This window comes from Cupressus sempervirens, chromosome 3, assembly GCF_028749045.1.
Source record: "Cupressus sempervirens isolate cs-2001-9-10 chromosome 3, ASM2874904v1, whole genome shotgun sequence".
Lineage (NCBI taxonomy): Eukaryota > Viridiplantae > Streptophyta > Pinopsida > Cupressales > Cupressaceae > Cupressus > Cupressus sempervirens.
Window position 1 is genome coordinate 1,056,045,541 of NC_143120.1, and position 16,230 is coordinate 1,056,061,770.

At 38.5% G+C, this 16,230-nt stretch overlaps 1 protein-coding gene across 2 annotated transcripts in view; it reads left to right on the plus strand.

Annotated features, from left to right (window-relative positions):
- Nucleotides 1-232: 232 nt before the first annotated feature.
- The window catches only part of LOC149570374 (Spc97 / Spc98 family of spindle pole body (SBP) component), a 224,000-nt gene continuing 208,002 nt past the window's right edge, over nt 233-16,230 (plus strand). The window contains exons 1-2 of one of the 2 annotated variants that reach the window (XM_089823022.1): nt 233-419; nt 507-581. In XM_089823022.1, coding sequence (XP_089679148.1) covers nt 515-581 — 67 coding nt within the window. In that variant the 5' untranslated portion in view covers nt 233-419; nt 507-514. Of the gene's footprint in view, nt 582-16,230 lie in introns of both variants that reach the window. The other variant, XM_089823021.1, reaches the window with a different exon arrangement.

Genomic DNA, 16,230 nt, shown 5'->3' on the forward strand with positions numbered 1-16,230 from the left:
CCTTCCATAAAGGTCTAATATGTGTTGCCATTTTAATTTTAATTTATTTTTCATTAAATTAAAATTTTCTCCTTATCTTTTAAGCAAACAATCAATGAAGATCTAAAAAATCCACAAATTTCCTTCCCTTCGATAAGGAACTAACAATATTATAAATAAACTAATTTTTTTTTAAAACAATATAAGTAATATGCTTATCATATTATAAATATAGATACATTTAAACAATATTGTACCTTTTATTATTATATCAAACCATACCACCAAAATGAATCCCAAACTAGCCTAAATGAGTATTCGCACCCGTATGCAAATTTCACCGTTACGCAAAGACGTACAAAGTACTGGTGACTGACAATGCGCGCGCGTATGAGTGTTCTTTACTGAAGACTCGTTTTATACTTAGAATTTCTTCTCAGGCATGGTGCTAGCCCCATTTAATTTCTTAGTTTTCTATTTTGTAGAGATCGCTGTGTGAATTTTCTTTTGCATTTATCCCGCATCAGGTTTGTGAATGGCTGCTAAGCGTATCTTAAAGGAGCTCAAGGATCTTCAGAAGGATCCCACTTCATTCAGTGCAGGTAGTCTCTCATTAATCTCAATCCTTCCTGCCAATTTGTATGCTCTGCGCCCTACAAATTTCCTCTAGTGAAAGATTCTGTGGCGCTGAGCAAGACGTAATGTAAACAGCATACAGCCGTACTGTGTTTTTGTTATTTGGTGCTCTGCCTTCTCAGAATTTAAAATAAGGCACCTGCCTTTGCGTACGAGAAAATAACGAAAAAGCATACCGAACCGATTTAAAAAAATTTCATCGAAATAGAGCACTAGCGCTTCTACATGCGAAGTGAAATTCGTAAATTTCCATGTTCATATGTTTAGATAGCGGCAGGTTGGTATCCGTTCGTCTCCATTTCGAAGGGTCTGACAATCAGAGTTTTAACTTTTTGATATTTAACTCGAGTACAATAGAAGTCTGCACATTTAACAAAGCTAATATAATATTGCCAATTACAAAACCTCGAGATGTTGTCTGTAGGACCTTCTTTGTTCAGGTGACATTCACAACAGTCAGGACTGTATGAAAGTTGAGCTATATAAATATTGAGAACATTGTGCCACTGGTATTTTGCTGTATTTTATCTTGTTGACTATAACAATTGGAATGCACGGATGATTAGGATGGTTGAACTAGTGCCAGTTTTTTCCCCTTTACCTTTAACAGATCCTGTATGAAGTGCTGCTGTAGCCTAATTTGTGTTCTCAATAAATCTGTTTGAAACTTACTACATATTGTGACGTTCTATTGCGTTCCATCGGTAGCGTTTAGGAGTTGTGGAAATGAGCTTGACCACCAATTTTCATAGCCAGGAATATTCTTGATGTTTTTACAATATTCACTATTCAGAGATATTCCTAGGGTTCTGTATACAGAAATTTTAATTGTGAGAGTAATAGCTTTGGGCAGATCTACACGCATCTTTCCCCTTTTTTAAGGGACAGTAATAGTAGAGGAATGCTGCTCAATATTTTTAAAGATGAACTGATCCTAAAGGAGTACTGCGCCTTCTTTTATTCGTTCTCATAGTTTTTTACAATCTCACATTATTTCTTAGATTCCTTGTGTAATGATTCACTGAATGAATTTGTGCAGTAGGACTTACATGTGGGACATACACAGTCTTCTGTTAACAAGTTCCAGTCTAGACTCTAAAGGATAGGTTGCTTTGCATTTTGATCATGCGGGCAAGTAGCTGTACTAATTTTGCGTTAAAATCCATAGTAGAATGATCATTGCCCCAATTGCTTATAAATACACTTAGTTCTTTCAACACAACGTATGGGTTATTGTTGAATTCGTTGTGGTAAAAAATCGCTAACAAATTTGAAAGATAATATTGAAACATATGAAATATTCTTGGATGGTGCCATATGGTGTCAGTCCTAGAAAATAATGTGTAGTGTGCCTTAGTCTTAGAGAAGCTAGAAATATAGGTTCCATATGATAAAAATTCGAAGAAGAAGCTTCTTAATATAATTCTCTAGGACATATTTTCACTGCAAGAGGAGGAGATGCCCCCGTCATTCTCAATGTGCATGAAGAGTAGTTAGGGGTGATGCTTGAGTTAATAATTTTGGCAGCATGCAGGTTTTCCCTACTATTTTATAGGATTCACAATAGATCTTGATATCTCATGTGAAGCTCTTACATGTGCATGTATACCATGTGAGATTGTATCATGCCATTATCTCTCCTATAATGGTGGCTAATGTTGGGAAAAGGTGTCTCAACCTTGCCGTAATGTCCACCTAATTTGCCCCAAAATCACAATTGCAACAAATTACAGTTAGTGTTACATCACATAACCAAATATCTCTGTGATAATGCACTCAGTAACTTGAATCGTGCAATAAAAAACAATTACAAATATACACACAATATGTATGTGTGTGTTTATATTATATCTATACACACACAATTAGTATTAGGCACCATGATATATCTATAGATAATCAATAATGCTCGACAACATATAAGGGTTTGGAAGTAGAGACATGATGGGTTCGTCTAAGGCCATTTCTACACCAAGTCCAAGAGGGATGTTTACCTCAACCCTCCCATTTGGCGGCTTGTACTTGCTTTCCCCATCTTGTCCCATCTTAGGGAAACACATACCATCTTGTGGAGTTGGGCGAAGTGTTACAAGCTAGGGTTTCTGTTGCACCAAAAGATCGACTTATTAATGCCTCATACAACCACCAGATTTATAGAACACAAGAGGCAGTTAAGCCATGCCATGAATCGCGTAGGGGAATGTTGGTCGTTAGTGCAATCACTTCCCACTCAATGTTACTCGAGGAGATTCAAACTTGTGAACAAGCTTTGATACCACTTGTTACAAGCTAGGGTTGTCGTTGCACCAAAAGATCGACCTATCAATGCTCAATACAACTACTAGACTTATACAACACAGGAGGCGGTTAAGCCATGTCACGACTCTTGAAGGGGAACGTTGGTGGTTAGTCTAACATGAAGATCATAGGTGGCTTCCTCAACTCTTTGACATAAGGGCCTTTTGGTTCATTCTAGGACAGTCTACTTACCTAGTCTTGACAACCTCCCTTGCTTACACCTCAAACTCTTTCTCTTGCAAGGTAGGTTTCAGACAATATGCATAACTATTCTCTATTACCATCTTGTGGAGGTGGGTGGAGGATGTAAGTGGGTTCCTTAGGTCTCCAATGTAAGGGCCCTTTGGTCGATTCTAGGATGGCCTTCTTATGTAGCCTTGGCAACCCCCTTTGCTTACACTTTAGTCCCTTCCTACAAGATGGGTTGCAGACAATTAAGCACATCCTACATTCTACTATGAGCATACATTTACTCGTCATCTATTATTCATGTGCACATAGATATAATTATGCCACAATTACTTGTCTGAAGGACGGATGCTGAAGATGGCTGATTTGATTTAATATCAGCCTATTGATCTGAAGATAATTTATTGAATGTAAATGCTGATCAATGTCTACGAATTGATCTTAGTCCCTTTGTGTGCTCTTCATGCTGATTGCTTAGATAATTTTTGATGATTATCTTTTCTGATGCACGTGATTGCTGAATGTAAATTATTGGATGATCTATGCATGCCTCGTACTCTGATCTGCCTTTTAATGAGTACTGATTATTTATCTCTTGATTCACACCACAATGTAGCCCCTTCAATGCTTAGAATGAATTCTCCTTTATGCTTTATTGGTGGAAGGGTCGCCACCTTTCATAAGGATCAAGTCATTAACTTTTAGTGTTTCCATCGTTGCCTTTTGAGAAGAGTATATCATTGCCTAAATTGTTCTCCCTTGGATGACCTCAAATAAAACCTTCTCCCCTTATATTCTCCAATGTGAGGGAGAGTCACAACTCTTCATAATGGTCACAACCTTTCACAGTTACCACCTTTTGAAAGGGTCACACCTTTCATCATTTCTTCCCTTTTGAAAGAGTCACTTTCTTCTCTTCTTCCATTCCTCATTTCTTCCATTAATGCTTCTTTAATTCCTTTTGTACCTTGTAGGACTGAATTGACCATGCTAGTACATGGGAGTGGGCTGGTGAATGCTAGTGGAGGCCTCACTTTGTTCCCGAGGTCTTCCAATCCTTTTGGGCTACATTGCATCAAGATAGTCTCTTAAGATCCCTAAGAGCTGTTAAGGATACAGCTTCATTCGGATTGAAGCATTCTGATTATTGACATGGATTTCGTATATTATCTGAATGTTAAGATGATATATATATATATATGTATGTATGTATGTATGTTTATAATCATGTTAGTCCTTAACATTACATGTTTAATATGATCAACTAAAGGTGATCGGCTAAGGATAGCAAACGGCTGAGGTTAACATCGACTTATGTCCTCCGCTTATTATAGAAAAGAGTCATGACCAGGACTTCCCGTGACAACAATGACGGGGGAAGTCACGACTTTTCATGGTCGTGACCCTCAAGCACATATATTAGTTAAGACTGATGGCTGCCATTCAATCAGATCTATAACAAATGCATCGAGTTGTTTCAGCAGCTGTCTAATTCACCACTGTAGCAATCAGAGAAGTTAGCCGATTAAGGTTAAAAAGTCCAAGTTGTCTCAAACATAAAATATATTCAATAGACACCTTCAGGTTTGATAATCAAAGGTAGATTGTTCTCTAGAAAAGATTAGCATGGTATCAAAGCTTACTAGAGAAAATTTAAATTCAGATTTGTCCTTGTCTTCAAAGAAATCAGTATTCAGATTATTCCTCACCTTATAGAAATAAAACTCTATCCAAGTCAGAATGGTGAATGGAATCAAACTAGAAGATTGATTGGAAGGGGCTGCAAATTTATCCTCATGGAAAATTCAAATCTTTGCCTTGCTTGAAGAACTTGAATTAGAATCCTTTATAGAAAAAGACATTAAGATGCCTGAAGATGAATCAGAAAAAACAACTTGGAAAAGACGAAACAATGAAGCTAAGAAGATCATAACTGATGCTGTAAGGGATCACATACTTCCTTTCATAGCAAGATTGAAAACAACATATGAAGTGTTTAAAAGATACATTTGAAATAAGCAATGCGAGCACAATACTGATATTAAAACATCAACTCCTGAATATAAAAATAAACAAAGGAGAGTCTACGACAAATTATTTCTTAAGAATTTCTGAGATAAGAGACCAACTTACCACAATCGCAAACAATGTAGATGACGAGGAACTTACACTAATTGCTCTAAGAGGTCTACCTATATTGTGGGAACCTTTCATTCAATGTGTAAGACGTCCCTCTCTTCCTAAGTTTGATCAACTCAAGAATGAGTGTATTCAAGAAGAATCCCATTTAATCTCTAGAGGAATCTGCACCAATCAAGAGGGAGACATTCAAGCCTTACATGCCAACAGCAAAGGGAAGAAGAGAAAATTCAAATCAAAGAGAGGAAATAATTCTCAATACCACAAGGAAAAGGATCTGTCCAAAGTTCAATGCTACCAATGTGATAAATTTGGTCACATCCGAAGAGATTGTTGTGAAAGAAAGAAAATTCAAGCTACCATTTTAGAATCTCATGAAGTGGAAAATACTCTATTCTATGTAGCTTTGTCAAGTGAATAAAATGTAAGTAATAATATTTGGATAATAGATAGTGGAGCTTCAAAACACATAACTGGATTCAAAATCAGTTTGAAACATTCAAAGAATATTGTACAAAAGAATTCACAATTGGAAATAATTATACTCATCCAGTAGAAGGAATTGGAACCTGCTCCTTACAAATAAAATCTGGAGAAATTCTTCTATTAAAAGATGTACTATTTGTACTTGAGATAAAAATAAACCTAATTTCCATTTTTGGCCTAGTAGACCAAGGATACTACGTCACATTCAATGAGGACAAAGTTCTACTATGGACTAAAAACTCCATCATTAAGAATGCTATCAACATAGGATCAAGAGATGGAAGTTTGTACAAATTAAACATTAAAGCTAAACATCAAGCTCTAAATCACGAAGTCCATAACTCAAATGAACTTTGGCATAGAAGGTTAGGGCACCTTAGCTTTAGTGCTCTTCCTACCATAGGGAAAATCACTACAAGTATACCTACATTCAAAATTGATCACGTTAGCATTTGTAAATGGTGTGCTCTAGGAAAAAATAAGAAAGGATACTTTTTGTTAAGTAAACACAAGTCAAAAATTGCACTAGAACTTGTCCACACTGATTTGTGTGGACCTATGCCCACACCTTCTCTCGGGTGTTATTGTGCTATGTAACCTTCATTGATGATTACTCTAGGAAAACATGGATATACTTTCTAAAACTTAAAGAATCAAATGAAGTCTTACATAAATTCAAAGAATTTAAAGCCCTAGTGGAAAACTACACTAGAAAGAGAATAAAAACACTAAGATTAGATGATAGAGGTGAATACACATCTGGCATCTTTAAAAAAAAAAGTATTTCTGTTGGGATTAAGAGGGAGACTATTGTGCCTTATAATCCTCAACAAAATGGGGTTGCAGAAAGAAAAAATAGAACTATTATAGAAGCAACAAAAGCCATGATTCGCGATCAAAATCTCCCTATGTCTTTTTGGGCCGAAGCAGCAAGTATAGCAATTTACATTCAAAACAAAAGCCCTCATGTAACTTTAGAAAATATAACTCCTGAAGAAGCATTCACAGGAATCAAACCAGATCTTAGTCATCTAAGAATTTTTTGGTTGTCCTATATACTTTCACATTCCCAAAGAGAAAAGGTCTAAACTCCAACCTTCTAGAAAGAAAGGCATATTTATTGGCTATAGTGAAACAACTAAGGGATACAAAGTCTATATTCCAGGACAAAAATCTGTTGAAATCAGTAGGGATGTTCAAAGTGATGAAGAAATCACCTTCAATACATCTGTAACCAAAGAAGACGAGGAAGTTGAGAATCAAAGGGAGTTCATCATAGAAGATAATTATAACACTGAGAATCAAAGGGAGAACACTATAGACGATAATTCGACAGGAAATTTGAGAGAGAGCCTTTTTGAGAATAGAGACACATCTACATCTAAGGCTGAAAGGATGAGGTTTTAAATCACAAGAAAATATCACTACGGGCAAGGAAAATGATTGAAGAAAACAATGTGGAGCCAGATGAGGTCTCTAAAGAAAATAAGAAAACAAGAAATAAAGAATGCTATGTTGCTTTATTGACAAAACTCACAAAAACATAACCGACTAATGTAGAGGAGGCTTTAAAATGTCAAGCATGGAAAGATGCAATGGTGGAGGAATATCAATCTATTTTAAAAAATGATCTCTGGGATATTGTTCCTAGACCTAAAAACAAATCAGTTTTATCCTCTAAATGGTTGTTTAAAATCAAGTATGCACTTGGTGGAAGCATTGAAAAACACAAAGCAAGATTTGTTGCAAGGGGTTTTTCTCAAAAGGCTAGAATTGATTTTGAAGAAGCTTTTGCTCTAGTTGCATGTTATACTTCAGTAAGAACGATAATTGCTATCGCTACATCCAAAGGATGGAAAATAGATCAAATGGATGTAAAGACAGCCTTTTTGAATGACATCATTGAAGATGAAGTATATATATAACAACCAAAAGGATTCATTACACATGATCAAAAGCATTATGTATGCAAACTAAAGAAAGCTCTCTATGGGTTAAAGCAAGCTCCTAGGGCTTGGTATGAGAGAATAGACAACTATCTTCTCAAATTGGAATACTCAAAGAATGAAGCTGATTCAAAAATATATTTCAAAATATCTAATAATGACATGTTGATTCTCGTCCTTTATGTTGATGACTTGTTAATAATAGGTGCAGATCATCTTATAGCCAAATGTAAACAAGATTTGATAGCTGGATTTAACATGAAGGATCTAGGTCTCCTACATTATTTTTTGGGTCTAGAAGTACGACAAAAGGGAAATTACATCTTCCTAAATCAAGAAAAGTACGCTGCAAATATATTGACCCGATTTGGGGTGATGGACTGTAAGCCACTATTTGCTCCAATGGAAACTGATCTTCATAAACCTAAGAGTGAAGCAATGGACTTAGAATCAATAGATCCTACTCACTATCGACAAATTGTTGGATCCCTTATGTACTTGGTAAACACTCGACCGGATATCTGCTATGCTACAAATGTATTAAGTCACTTTATGTGCGAGCCTAAAAAGATTCATCTAATGGCTGCCAAACATATCTTAAGATATTTAAGAGGAACCATTGGACTTGGATTAAAGTATGATAATACAGAGCTACAACTTCAAGGGTGTTCTGATCCTGATTGGACAGGCTGTTCTATTGATCGTAAGAGTAAAACAGGGTGCTGTCTTAGCTTGGGACCAGCTATGATATCTTGGTTCAGTAGAAAACAATCAGCAGTTGCTTCGAGCTTTACAAAAGCAAAATATATGACAGCCTCCATGGAGGCACGCGAAGCAATATGGCTAAGGAAACTTTTATATGGTTTATTTGGCAAACCATTAGAATCCACCATAATTCACTATGACAACCAAAGCTGTATTAAACTCTCAGTAAATCCAGTTTTTCATAATAGATTTAAACATATAGAGCTTCCCTACCACTATATAAGAGATATGGTAGATAGAAATGTCATCAAACTGAAGTACATTAGCACTAAAAAAAAGGCAGATATCTTCACCAAACCTCTAGCAAGGTTGAAAATTGAATACTTCAGGAACAAACTTGGTTTAACCAAACTGTAATTCAATATTATGTAAAATTGTTATTGAATACTAAATAAAATCAATATTGCAATATTGTGGATATGTTGTAGCAAGGAAGATGACGATCTGTCATGTCCCTTCTTTCGCGCTAGTTCTTTTGGCGACTGGCTAATCTATCTTCAGATCCGGATAGATTAACGGCATAACCAGTAAGGATGCCTGCCAGTCACAAGAGAAGATTTGTCTTGAGTTCGTCATTTAATGTATTAAAATACTTTAATAAAGTTACTTTATGTTTTAAAAGTCATTCACTTTATAAAGTGACTTAAGTGATTAGAAGACGAAATTGGTGTTTTATCCCACATCTCTTAGTCCAACACTCTTCCCTCACTTTGAGGTTATAAATAAGAGGCTTAGTCTTGGAAAAGACACAATGAATATATATGATATTTTCTTCAAATCCTAATGGTTGCTTAAAAGTGACTAGATTTCCTCCTAAGGACGAAACCCCTTATGGAAGGATGGTGAGACTAGATGCAAAACCTAGCATCTCACATTATACTTCAGAATCAAGCTTCCAAGTTGATGTGTTGCAGATTTATGAGAAGAGGAAGTTCAGCAACAGAGATTTAGCAAGGGAAAACACTCAAAGTGGTAACTCACACGTCAGGTCAGTAAGATATATGTTGGATTTTTAGGGGATTAAAGCTTGACAGCAAAAGAAGTTCAGTGGAAGTATTTGGCTATAGTGACTAGTGAATGTCGTGTTTCAGTTGTTTGTCATTCTCGGACAGTGCTCAGTATTAGCAGATAGCCATTACCGTGGGTAGGAGAATTGGGACGTGATTGTGAAATCTGCAGGCTGCGTACATGGAAGTCGAATCATATTCAGTGATGCATATTTCAGTCAGTAATTACCACTATAAACCGTAGGGTACATAAGGGTCGACAACTTCAGGGATCTGAGTATCAGTTACAGCAGTTGTATTCACACTCACGGGAAGTGATACCAGTAATACCGCCAAGCATGTTGGAGCTTTTAGAGTTGACATTGCCAGGATCGCAGCTTTTGGAGAGCATGGATTTCCAGCTTTCCACGCTTGAACCAAGTTCCATTTATCATTATCTATGTTTACAAACTTGAAGTAGAGACGTGAATATAGACAGTATGTTGAAATGCTTTTAATTATTACTCATACATGATTCCGAATGCTTATACCATTGTATTAAACTTGCTGTAGGAGTGAATAATATAAATCCATACCGTCATTTTCTGAGTATTTATATATTGTTTGCAAAGTCTATGAGTCATCTTTCTGTACTCCCTACAGCAGTGCCAAACGTTAAGACTCGGGGATACACACCAATTGTTTGACAGAATATCCTCAGCCAAGATTGGCTTCTTTTCTGTTGCATCAAGACCTGATTATTACACGATCTTTCTTGCGGATAAGGTCATTATTGTAAGGTGATGTTCTTAACAATAGTTTGACTTCTCGTCATGTATCTCTAAATTGAGAAGTACATAATGACAGATGTATCAAGGTTGACTGCGTTGGATTAATAATTCGGAATACGTTGGTTCTTGATACAATACTTATCACTTAATTCAGTTCTGGTTTAGACAGGAATAGTGATAATTGTTTAAGACAAAATACACTCCAGGAGTATGCTCTCAATCCTCTTTCTTCTAAGAGGGAGTGTTAAGGATATAGCTTCATCCAGATTGAAGCATTCTGATTATTGACATGGATTTCGTATATTATCTGAATGTTAAGATTATATATATATATATATATATATATATATATATATATATATATATATATATATATATATATATCTGAATGTTTATAATCATATTAGTCCTCAACATTACATGTTTAATATGATCAACTAAAGGTGATCGGCTAAAGATAGCAAACGGCTGAGGTTAACATCTAATAAAGTGGCCTTTCATGGTCGTGACTCTTTATTATAATAAGCGGAGGACTTAGTTAGATGTTAACCTCAGCCGTTTGCTATCCTTAGCCGCCGATCACCTTTAGTTGATCATATTAAACATGTAATGTTAAGGACTAATATGATCAGAAATTTGCTTATTATAATAAAGAGTCACGACCATGAAAGGTCGTGACTTCCCGTGACAACACCCTCAAGCACATATATCATTTAAGATCGATGGCTGCCATTCAATCAGATCAATAACAAAGGCATTGAGTTGTTTCAGCAGCCATCTAGGTCACCACTGTAGCAATCAGAGAAGCTAGCCAATTAGGGTTAAATAGTTAGAGTCATCTCAAACATAAAATATATTCAATAGACACCTTCAGGTCTGATAATCAAAGGTAGATTATTCTCTAGAAAAGATCCTAGATTAACAAGAGCAAAAAGTTGTCCAACTTGAAGTTCGGATTCTTAGAATCCATTGTTTACCGTATTGGATAAATAAATCAATGCATACAGACAATGGATCAGAATAGCATAACTCTTTATATTATTTGCATACGCTAGATATTACATTATGCTTATGATATGATGATTACAATGATCTCGAAGGGGGTATATATACATCTCGAGGAACCTTCCCGAAGGTGTCTGTCGGCTACATACAACATGCCGGCTACATAATAAGAACTTTCCCGATACACACCTTGTCGGCTGATACCGACGACATACATCCCGATACACACTCTGTCGGCTGATACCAACGACATACATCTTGATACCGATGACATACATCCTGATACTAACGGCATACATCCTAATATCGACGGCATACATCCTGATACTGACGGCATACATCCTGATACCATATTTATTGACTACATCATCCCCCCCAAAAAGAAAAGTCGTCTCCGGATGACCACACAACAAAACTCAACAACCAACTACATTTATTGATAAAACAACATAGACTTAGACATCATGAACCAGAAGGTTGTGTCTCAGACTGTGAAGACCAGTTGTGTCGAAGCTGATACACTTGATCTGTCCGAACCATCAAATCAGCTCTGATTTGAGAGTTCTCTTCCACTACTTCCTTTAGCATCAATGCAACCTCTTGACACTCAGCTTCTTTCTGATCATGAGCCCTCTTCGTTGAGTCCTTCTCCTGAAGAGCTTCTACCAAACGCTGCTCCGCTGTTGCTAACTGCTGTTCTGCCTGCTGCTTCCCTCGCGCACCTTCCTCGACTTGTGCTAATAGGGCAGCCTGCTTTGCTTCCCATGCAATTTGCTGGGTGGCAAGCCGGTTGGCCATCTCCTCCCGAGCCTTTTTTGCCATCTCCCGAGCTTCTTGCCCAACCTTCGCCCTTCTCTCTGTAAGCACTAACTTTGCTAGGGATTTGCTCTGCTCTGCGATGATAGCCAGGCGAGAACGAACATCCTTATCCTTCTCTGTTAATGGTAGAGGGTTTGACACCTGCGCTCCTCCATCCACCTTCTCTGCTTCTGCTACTGCACTCTGATCCTCTACCCCTGGTGATGCCGATACCTCGACTACCTCGCTGTCTGACCAAATGGCCTTTAACTGCGTGTGCTGTCTCATTGGAGACTGAATGGAAGGACCTTTGGCAATAAGGGCAAGTAGCCGTTGCCTCAAGTACTCACTCGCTTGACTCGCTAAGCTTGTCGGTTCCACTGCTGGCACCTGGGGTTCCGCTTTCGAAATACTGAAATCAGTATCCTGATCCTCATCCAACAGAGTGTCGGCTATGGTGACTATTGCATTCGTCCCAATCACCTCTAGACAAACATGTTCCTGCATGCCTCCTTGACTGACTCCTCCTTTTGCTATTGGCTCTGCTACAGGAGGTGGCTGAGGCAAACTCTTTGCTATGGGTACGGGAGTCGGTTCTTGAACCGCTGGTTGAGGCTATGATCCCATAGGTTGCGTACCCGTAGGCGTGCTTGCTGGTGATGCTGTCCTTCGGCTTACTAAAGTTTGGACCAGTACTGAATGTGGAACTAATCCTGCTACTGCTGCCCGTGATCTGGGATTAAGAGTTACTGGGGTCATCACCACTGGATGCCGAAATTGTCTGAACCTCGGAATGTGAACATGCACCATGGTGTGCATATGCGGAGTTGAAAATGACGAGATTGATGGTGCAGTAGTCACTGGCGCAACCGTCAATTGTTGCGGAAAGTGAAGTGGAGTTGCTGAAATTACCCCGACTTCCTCATCATCTTCCTCCTCATCCTGCTCCACCTCCATATCCTCAAAATCGTCCTCCTCACAAGATGTGTCCTGGCGGCCACTATCCGTGTTGCCTGATTCCTCCATCTCCTGTCGTGCCCTCTTCTGTCCTGTAGGTGAGTCTAAATGCCTCCATTGCATTACCGGAGGCTCGCCAGGTACCGCCGGACTTGGCTTAATTTCTAGTTTCTCATGGGGTATCGTCCTCGTAGTTGCCTTCAGAAAGAGTCCGATGGCGTAGTACGGCATATAAAATGTTTTATGCTGCAGAGTCATGAACTCATCCATGCACATGGCCAAAAGACAAGCCCAGTCGTACACTTTCCCGTTCATGAGTCCGTTTATCATGCTGACCAATGGAAAGGAAATGTCGGAGGTCCTACTGGACCCTGTAAGCCTACTTTTTACCACATCCATAAGGCACTACCAATGGCCTTCTCTAATATCAGACTTCCGCAACCCTCGTCCCTTTGAAGTGCCAATAAGGGTATCCACTTGCTGCTATACCTGGACTTTACACACCAACTGTACTAGTTGTAACGTCCTTTCCTTGTCCATCTTTTTGGGCTTACTATCAATCTTCTTTCCTCCTTGTGTCGTTCTTGGATACCGAATACTCTGGTAAAGTCGACTGGCCAAAATGATACCACTGTCATATCCCAGATACGAAACTGAACTCTTCCGAGAATGCTTGTCATAAGTCTCAATCATAGGACGCAAGATGCCCTCAAAATTGCGGATACAGAAAAGTGGTATCTGGATTACCCACTCCACCTGCGCCTTTCGGATGCTTGCTTTCACGAGGTGAGTATCCAGATTTTCACTCCACCATTTCCTGCAGTCCAATCCATTCAACCTTTCGAAAACTACATTCTGTGGTGTTGTCTGCCCATCCGGCTGATTTTGCACTTTGGCCCTTTGCTTGCCCTTGTCCTTTCCACATGGCCGCACTTCAAAAGGCCGTGCCTGCACATCTTGGTTCATGGCTTAATCCTGATCCAGTTGCTTCCTCCAAGTCATCTTCCTGGCTAATTGCATACCTAATATGCCTTTATCAATTTGCTAAAAATAAAGTCGTTAGGTCAGTTACTTGTCTGTACGGCTACAAGAAATTCCCTTCGGAGTCGCTTAACGTTTTTCCCCTCTTCCTGTATGCCGTACAGTCGTACGGCTTCCCTTCTCCTTGTAATATCCTCCCCTGATTTGAACTTTGACTTTTAGAAATTTAACTTAAGGAATATTGTCAAACACTTTGTATGCAAACTCATAAAGCTGATTTCCTCAATAAATTGCTTTCCAATGAGTAGATTTACGAACAACTATGAAATGACATTAAAATGCATAATACACATCATAACATTTTCACAAACACTTGGCACACATTCAACAGTATATGAAAAATCTGGAAACTCTTTCAATCTGCTGATAAAGGGTGATTTATAAATGTAGATGTGCACTTATAGCTGCCTTAAAGGCTGCAACAACTATTCAGACTTGTATTCAACAATTATTATGCAAAGTATCAAAATTTGACAGAAGAAACCTGGAATTAATTGCCGTAGTATTTTGCAGATGTAGTCAGCAGCCCTCCAAACTTCTAATCAGCCGGAAAAACAAGTAAACTTGATACCAACACTGTTCACGCCGCACTGTAGCAAAATACTGTTCATGCCGACTGTAGCAAAATACTGTTCATGCGGCACTATAGCAATAACTAACTTCAGATCTGCATTTCAAACCCTTGTAAATTTCTTTATGCGAACACCCCAAATGAAACCCAGTGTATTTCCTGAAGTGAAAACACCCTTGATCCTCCTGACTGTGTCTTCCAACAGCGAAGAGAATGCTAGCAAAGAGGGATTCCGTCCTCCAAGCCCGATAATCAGATATCCAGCAACATAACATTAATCTTCATCCAAGCATACAAAAAAAAAGCTCTTCCATTTCTTTTATAGTGTTCTCACAAGAGCTCAATCCTTCGTTTTCTCAATGTGGGATAAAACATAACTCCCTTTATGTATCTTATGTCTCCAATGTGTTATAAAAATAAAGGGAACTCTTTTAATTTAAATATTTCCCACAAACTATAGTCTATGCATTAATAAAGTTAAATATTTAAATTTAACTTTATAAAATGGCTTTATCAATGCATAACAAATCTTATCAATGATAAATAAGTTTTCCTGTCGATTTTAAACAATTACCATCGACATACCACTGTGACTGAATGTCCGGCCATGTCCAAGATGACTTACTATAAATAGTAAGTATGCCCAAAGTTGCCCCAGAACCCCTCAGAAAGACTTGCAACTGAAACTGTCTAGGCCAATGGCCTCTAAGCCCCTTTAATGTCCTAGTTAGCCTATGGGATTGTGGGGAAATAGGCTAACGACAACATCATGCTATGAACGTTAGAAAAGGGACATTACAGTCCGCCCTTCCCAAAATTGCTTGTCCTCAAGCAATTTCATCTCTGGATGCTGCAATATCTGCTCATTTTCCCAAGTAGCATCCTCGACAGGTAGGTTCCTCCACTTCACTAGATACTCCCTGATAGTCCTCCTGCGAAGCACCCTCTCCCTGGAGTCAAGTATGGCCTCGGGAACCAAGATAAGCTTTCCCTCATCATCAAGAGGTGGCAATACTACTGAAGGCACCACATTGTGACCTAATGCCTTCTTAAGGCGTGACACATGGAACACATTATGCACTTTACTGTCTGCAGGCAACTCCAACTCATAAGCTACTTCGTCCACTCTCCTGATTACTTCGAACGGTCCATAGTAGCGTGGTTTCAATTTCTCTGCTCCACTCTTCTTGAGAGAGGACTGTCTATACGGCTGTAACATGAGGTACACTATATCTCCCACCTCAAAAGACCTCTCAACCCTGTGCTGATCAACATATTGCTTCTGCTGATTTTGTGCTTTTTGCAAATTTTCCTTCAAGGATCGCATAATGTCCTGGCACTCCTGCAAAGTATCCTTGGCCTTAGGCACCCTGCTGTCCCCAAATAACAAATCCAAAAAATTAGGAGCATCATACTCGTACAGTGCCATAAAAGGGGACATTTGAATAGACATATGGAAAGAGGTATTATAGCAGTACTCCCCTAGATGTAGCCACTTCACCCAAGCCTTCTGCTCTCCTGCAATGTAGTTTCGAAGGTACCCCTCAACCCATTTGTTCACTATCTCTGTCTGCCCATCAGTTTGGGGGTGGTAGCTGGTACTCGGAGTGAGCTCTGTTCCACATAACCTGAACAACTCCTGC